The sequence below is a fragment of the Electrophorus electricus genome, chromosome 22, assembly GCF_041902795.1.
Source record: "Electrophorus electricus isolate QZ-2024a chromosome 22, ASM4190279v1, whole genome shotgun sequence".
Taxonomy (NCBI): Eukaryota; Metazoa; Chordata; class Actinopteri; order Gymnotiformes; family Gymnotidae; genus Electrophorus; species Electrophorus electricus.
In genome coordinates this window covers 3,925,728-3,933,424 of record NC_137518.1, presented here as the reverse complement: position 1 = coordinate 3,933,424, position 7,697 = coordinate 3,925,728, and the positions used below count along the sequence as shown (strand labels likewise).

The following is a 7,697-nucleotide window of genomic DNA, read 5'->3' as shown; positions in this document are numbered from 1 at the left end:
GACAAAGCAGACCAATGGCCATGAGCTGTGAAGATGAAGGAGTTGATAAACTACTTATCACTGTCAGAGGGGAGCCCGAGGGCTGGGCCTCTTGACACACTGACTGTGGGAAAACTGTGTGCTTTACCTTTCCATCAGCTTTCAAAACAAATTAATTGTGCTTGTCTGAATGACTCGAGACTTGAGTGGGGGCCATTTGACAGTTTTGCCATGGTGACAAAGCTTTGATCAGTTTCCAGGTTTTTCAGATGCCTTGTTGACATGCTGCTAATGCAAAAACATCCTATTTGATTACATTAATAATTTGGTTCCAGCACATAAAGCTCATGTTAATCACCAGTAAGTTCTGTCAGCAATGTCTCTAAACACTGGCCTTTGTCAAAGCTTTTCAATATTAGAAAAATGTAGTGACTCATATCACATAGTAACAGTGGAATAGATAATGCCGTCTGCTATATATTTGGTTTTAAGTAACTTTAAAATGAATGAGAAATGGAAAATAATTAATAGACTATTTACTAATAGTAAATGAAAATAGATAATGGGTCTCTGACACATGCACACAATGGGACAAGACAAGGACCTCTAGAAAGTTGGACTAGACATTAATTGCTTACTTTTTCATTTTTCTGTTTTTTTTCTCTGAAAATTGTTATTATTGTGGTGACCATTGTTGGCCAGAGGAGGATGACCCCCCCCCCCCCCCCCCCCCGAGCCTTGGTTCCTCTCAAAGTTTTTTACTCGTGCTCTAAGGAGTTTTTCCTTGCCACTGTCGCGCTTGGCTTGCTCACTGGATGTTTGGACTTGGACATTTGTAAAGCTGCTTTGTGACAACATCTGTTGTAAAAAGTGCTATATAAATAAATTTTGATTTTGATAATAATTTCCAGCCTTGCACACTCTTCTGTGTGCTCTAAGAGTAGACACAGAGTGTCACGCTGAAGTGTGAGCGCTTTGGTGGAAGTGCTGACAGGTGAACTCTAGAAGCAGGAGATGGAGAGAGCTGATTAGGCAGCAGGGAACCAGCTCTTAAACCGGCTCCTGTGGGAACGGTCCTCTCTGTCCACCCTCCTGTCCTTCAGCCACCATCGTCCTCTTAGGACACAGGCTGATTCCCAGAAAATCAGAAACAGGCTTTACAACATGCTGTTTTTTTTATGTCCCCTTGACCTAAACATCTTCTTGATAAGTGATTTACCAGTTTTACCACTATTATTTGTTCATTATGTGTTCTATAACCACTTATAACATTGATAGAACTTGTGCCCAAGCCCCTAGAAGCAACACATTGAATATTGACTAGTCCTAGAGTCAGTATTGCTTTTGGTGATTTCTTACACATATATATTGAAGGAGATTGTTCCTAACTGGAATAAAACACAACACTGACAAAAAAAGATGTAGTCCATTGTACCATGACTTATTGAATGTTACTCAAGAGTTTGAAGTATGTAGGCCCACCCATGTGATGTTGCTCAATGCCACTGAGGGACCACAGAGTGTCTTTCACTGAATGGATGTCAGCACTGCAGTTCCACTTTACTGTGACTCATGTTGAAGTTTCCTCTTTGACTGGATTTAACTACATAGTCATTCAGGGTAGGGTTTACACCAGTTTGTTGGAGTATCTTCTTAAAAGCTATGAGAACAGAGCAGTTTCAAATCAGAAACAGGCTCTACAGCCCCTCATATCCTGCCCCATAAATGTCTGTGTGTATTTCAGGGAATCACCAGGAAACTGCTCCATCACAGTGCCTCTGCCCTGAAGGGCCAACGTATTAAAAAAAAAAAAAACGCAGGATGTGAAGTGACTATAGGACACCCGCTCTTACTTTTCATGGCTGCTATTACAGTAAAGCACTGACTGTTAACTTAACTGTGAGGGGAATGAATCTTTTAAAACAATAGGGTGCCTGTTAGCTTCAAGCAGAATTGTGACCCCTGGCTCCTGACCCTTGGCTTCTGACCCCTGACTTTACCAGGTCATTTTAAGAGGCGCTAACAGGGAAGGATGAATCTGGGTTTGAGGTTATGGACAAGGAAAGAGAAAGAGATGTACACAGTGGGTGAGAGAGAGAGAGCGAGAGAGAGAGAGAGAGAGAGAGAGAGAGAGCGAGAGAGAGAGAGAGAGAGAGAGAGAGCGAGAGAGAGAGAGAGAGAGAAGAGAGAGAGAGAGAGAGAGAGAGAGAGAGAGAAAGAGAGAGAGAGAGAGAGAGAGAGAGAGAGAGAGAGAGAGAGAGAGAGAGAGAGAGAGAGAGAGAGAGAAAGAGAGAGAGAAAGGAAAAGGGAGGGAGGGGTGAGTAGGAGGCAGAGAGAGAGAGAGAGAGAGAGAGCGAGAGAGAGAGAGAGAGAGAGAGAGAGAGAGAAGAGAGAGAGAGAGAGAGAGAGAGAGAGAGAGAGAGAGAGAGAGAGAGAGAGAGGAAAAGGGAGGGGAGGGGTGAGTAGGAGGCAGAGAGAGAGAGAGAGAGAGAGAGAGCGAGAGAGAGAGAGAGAGAGAGAGAGAGAGAGAGAGAGAGAGAGAAAGAGAGAGAGAGAGAGAGCGAGAGAGAGAGAGAGAGAGAGAGAGAGAGGAAAAGGGAGGGGAGGGGTGAGTAGGAGGCAGAGAGAGAGAGAGAGAGAGAGAGAGAGAGAGAGAGAGAGCAGAACAAGAAAAGAAACAGGAGTTTGTTCTCATTTGGATTCTGCGTGCTAAGGAAGAGCTGTTATCATTATCACCTCAAACTGCATGCCTATGTAACTCTCAAAGAGAGAGAGAGAGAGAGAGAGAGAGAGACAGAGAGGGATTTGATTCTCTAGCAATTGTGTTTACAAAGGCCCACATGGACCTTATCTCCACTTTGTTTTCTGTAAATATTCAGGCTGCAGAAGAAGCTAAATGCTTAACAGGCTTAACAGTCCCAGATACTAATTAAACCTAGTTCCCCTTAGCCTTGACAGTGTCACTGACTTGAAGCATGTATGAATTTTGAGATCAAATTAATTCACTTGCTTTCAAATTAAAATAGAACCATTTCATTTACTGGGAAAAGAAACCAAAAACATTTCACTGATTTGAGGTGACATGTTTGAGTAACTCTGAGGGAGTGATTCACAGTCCTTGGCCAAGTGTCACAACTCCTCGCACAGCTACGAGCGTGCATCCTAAACGGAAACCACCAACGCTGTGCCCTGCGTTCCTTCCCTCCATCTCGCCTCACTCTCACACAGTGTCACTTGACCAGACCTCATTAAGGAAGTGAAAGAGGAAGTTCCCTTCATCCATGTCCATCCTCTCGGCCGCACTGGTGAGCCTGAAGAGAGCGACGGACAGGACGTTAGCACTGTCCACGCGACAGCTGCAAAACAACCTGAAATCAAGAACAGACTAGTTCTGGCCAGCCTAGTTCTGCTTCAGAGGCCAGACACACACTGGACGTGACCTGCTAGGATCAAAACACTGTGGTATTTGAAGAGAATGTTCAGCCCGAAGGCCACTGTCAATTCCTGTTACTTCTATCATGAGGACTTATTTACACCTATTGTTATGGTTTCTTAACAGAGTAGTTTTCCTTTAGAGTTTAGCTGTAGTCAATTTACAGCTAACCAGGTTTTTCAACTATGCAATAGCACTATGTCCCTCCATCCATTGCCACTAAATTTTTTTTGCTGATGTTGTTTTTGTGCATTTCCCACACTCTCTGCTAGTTATCTCAGTTAGTTCCATGTGACTGGACCTTTGGAGGTTCCCGATAAAGCTGCAAATACTATTTCTGAAAACAAAGTTTGTCGACGAAAAAAAAAAAAGACCCACAAAAATAGGACTAAACATTAATAATTATCATAATAGCAGTGGACATGTGGAAGCAGAAGAACATACAGATTTGCCTGCCCTCTGCCCAGGTTTCAGTGACCGTGTGACGCCACAGAGAAGCAGACACCTTGGGTTGGGTGCTGACTCAGCCCCCCCGCTATGGGTAGAGGGTGAGGGCTGGCTGTGGTGGATTCAGACAGCACACACGCTATCACATGCACAGGGGAAAAAGCTTGCTAATGACTTTTACAATTGCAGCCTGCATGCTGCGGTGAGGCATTGCTTGCCTGGTGCTTTTCCATTTATCTCCTTATAACGCACTCCTTAAAACCCGAGCATGACGCGAAGCTTCGATTCTATAGAGAATAAATATCACAAATATTAACCAACTCTTTAATGCTCATTAGTGTGGTTCTAGTATTTTGGGATTTCTGGTGGACCTGGATAAAGGCAAGTAGGCAAGCAGGCTCAGCATTTACAGCACAAATGAAGCCCGATAAGCTCTAGAGCGACACGTACTGCAGAAATCATGATTCTCCCGAGGCCCCTTCTACCTTTAGCTACTGCTGGCCCGCGAAGCCGAACTTCGCTTTGCAGATTCCTGAAGAATCACACTGGCTTTTGTTTTTGACAGAAAAACAGATAGGCCTTTGACTGCTGAATCTTTCACTCACGGTGAAGGCTCTGGAAATGTCTGTGTCATTAACTAGTAAATCACCGGATTTAGGCTGCTCTGTACTTTTCATATAACGTGTGACAAAACAAAATGCCCTAAAAATAGACTATATGTAATGACCCATCACTAAAGCTAGAGGGAGCTTCGGCACCTGGCCCAAGACGCATTTGTGTCTCACAACCACAACCGGCAGCTCACAACAGAAGTCAATCAAAGACTAACTATAAGAGGACAGTCAACAACAAGATCAAGGGTTAAAGGCCATATTGCAACACATGGTGTTTGGACCCTGAAGGAATGTTGTGCACACAGTAAATATCGACTAGTACTTGTGGGGAAACATAACAGTGTCTTTAAGTGTGTAATTAGTATTGCCCATTAATGTCTCTATAAAAAAAACATTATATTACCAGAATATTTCAGTTATTAACCAAAGAAAACAAGCTTTTACCAAACAGAATCACAAATAACAGCTTAGAGTAGCAGAGATATGTATCTTTATTGTGATCAAAATAAAAAGTATCACAAAAGCAACACCTGTTTTTTTTTTTCAAACATCATAATTAATTCGATTCTAATGTTAATAAATGTTGTAACAAACTGCTTAGCACTTATAAAGGTGGCTCTTAGACTACTGGCTGTGATACTTGGGGCTTTACGTTGGTGGCCCTGCATTCTAAAGTGGCGACAGGACATTAACTTTTACATTAAAACTAACTACTATTAAAAAAAAATTAAAAATTCATCTTTGCTTGAGACTTAAAAGGCTATGTGTCAGTATACTGGTTTTGTTTATCTTCTCCATTCTGGAAAAAAAAGGGCTTTTTTCTAAAGAATAGTTCAGCGGGCGTAGTTACAGTCCCTTCACGGAATAATTGTTCCATGGGGATAAAGGTCAAATAAAGACGAGACTTATGTGCTTCCTGATTGCGGTGTAAATTTATATCAGCTTGAACATTATGTCACTTCAGAGTTGTCTTGACATATTTCCTCAGAATCTGATCATCTCAGAATGTGATCATGTCTTGGCTGGGATATATTCTGAGAAAGTGAGAAATTCAAGATCATGTGTAGAGTGTCTTTAGTTATGAAATAATCTTAAATATTTAGTATTCTGAAATAATAATAGTCTATTTATTTTGTTATTTACACTGAAAGGATTAACATTAATATTCTTATATGCTAGTATATTATATATAATCATATATTTATTAAACAGACCCCCATTTACCCACATAAACATTTTATGGTAAGGAGACCAACTGCTGAATGCAATGCATTTTTAAGGTTTATTTAAAAGGAAATAGCAGAAATATTATCAGGTTAACAGCTTTTTCTCCTCTGAAAAAGATCGATATGTAGACTAACAAATTATTTAAAGAATTATATTGTGGAACAGTGATTAATACAATACAAATAATACAACACACACAAAAAAACAAAGGCATAACTTAAAAATGCCCCCAAAAAATCTACATAGTTCACAGGAACTGCTGGAGGTGCCGCATCTCCTACTGAGCTGGCTCAGGCCAGAGGAAACAGATACTGTGTCCCTGTACACCAAACCAAAAACGTCACAATTTATTTGGAGAAATCCAGCAACCATACACCAATGAAGTAACAAAAGTGAATAGGTGGAAAACAAAGAGGGGGAAATACAATAACATTTGAGATAAAAATCTATTTAAACTGATAAAATGCTATAAAAATCCAGTTTTAAAAGCTATAACAAAAATTCCGGAGATGAGGGGCTTTCACTGGAAGACCCACGGTTGTGACTGTTCATCCCGCTTACTAATCTTTCACATTTCAGTTTATAAGCGTCTCTCTCCCGGACCAACCGGCCGAGCTCGTGCTTTAACTCCTCCACTTGAGTTGCGAGGTTCGTCTTCTCGTGCTCCAAGATGTGTTTTTGCTGGACGCGTTTGTGCCTGCACGACTGAGCGTAGCCCCGGTTTTTAAGGGTGCGGCGTTTTTGCTTCAGGCGGATAACCTCGTCCTTGCTCATCCCCCGGAGATGGCGATTGAGCTCGCGGACAGACATGGACACGAGCTGCTCGTCGGTGAAACGGTTTTCCAAGCCGGTGCTGCGGTCCTGCCGTCTTTGCTGTTGTTGGTGAATGTTTTGAGATCTCAGATGATTAAAGGACTGGGTTACACCTGCTGCTGGGCTGTCAACATCTTGCATATAATGATATTCATTTTTACCGTGCGCAAAATCGTGTGTCGCAGGATGAACGACGAGCGCTTCTGAATTGTGGACTATTCCAGGGTATTGTTGCGGACACTGCTGAATGTTTGGAGTTTGGCCGTGAAACTGGCGCCCTGTCCTGTATCCTTCGTAGTCAACATGATGAAGCTGTTGATGAACTTGAAGAGAAGCGTGTCCGTGGATGTTACTGGCGCCAAAGATTTCGCCCGCGTCCTCCGGTGCAATGTCTAAAGCGTGTGGTTCGAGTTGCTGGGGGTATGTGCTGGCGCTTATTGCCCAGTAGAGATCCTCAGCGCTGGTTCGCGGGCCGCCGGGGCTGAAGCTAGGAGACGAGGGCACCGAGCTGCACGGTGTGCTCAGAGGGGTCGTAGACACGGAGCCCGGCACACGCTGACCGCACTGATTCATGAACGTGCTCAGCGAAACCTCTTTTTTCACTTCGAACTTCATCATGTCAAAATCGCTGTAATCCAGAATCAGTGGATTTTTCGGAAGTTCCAGAGGCGCATGTTGTTCCGCCGTCATCTTTACTTGGATAAAATTTTAGAATTTACAAAAATGCCGTATTGTGTTTTTGCTTACATCGACCCCATCAACCTTGAAAAACACAAACTTGCATCAAAATCAATTACTTATCCTCTTTGTTCTCGCTCAAACGTAAGTAAACGGCTTCGAAAACATCGACATTAACAAAAGCCTCTAGGTCCTATCAATAACATAAAAATAACCTCAGTACTACTGTAAAAGTGAACTGTCACTTGTGTTTACTGGAGTGATCGCAGTGCGAGCAGTTGCACAGCTTTAAACGAGGCGGCTCGTGTGAGCCACGCCTTGTTTATGCCCACGTGTGATGTCACTGGCACGCCAGCCTCCTTTCAATACCATGCAATTTAAACATACGTGGATATGTAATTTACTTGACAAATTATTTGAAATGATTAAAATGGACTACTTATTTTTATTTATTGTTGTCTGAACTGAGGAACCCATTATTCAACAGGGAAATATGTATACAAAAC

The 7,697-nt window shown here is 42.4% G+C and overlaps 1 protein-coding gene across 1 annotated transcript; it reads right to left on the bottom strand.

Moving 5' to 3' along the window:
- Window positions 1–5,732: 5,732 nt before the first annotated feature.
- Window positions 5,733–7,470, bottom strand: mafbb (v-maf avian musculoaponeurotic fibrosarcoma oncogene homolog Bb). The gene has a single exon (XM_027001872.3). The coding sequence runs from the start codon at window positions 7,201–7,203 to the stop codon at window positions 6,190–6,192; it is 1,014 nt and encodes a 337-aa protein (XP_026857673.3). The 5' UTR covers window positions 7,204–7,470; the 3' UTR covers window positions 5,733–6,189.
- Window positions 7,471–7,697: the final 227 nt, after the last annotated feature.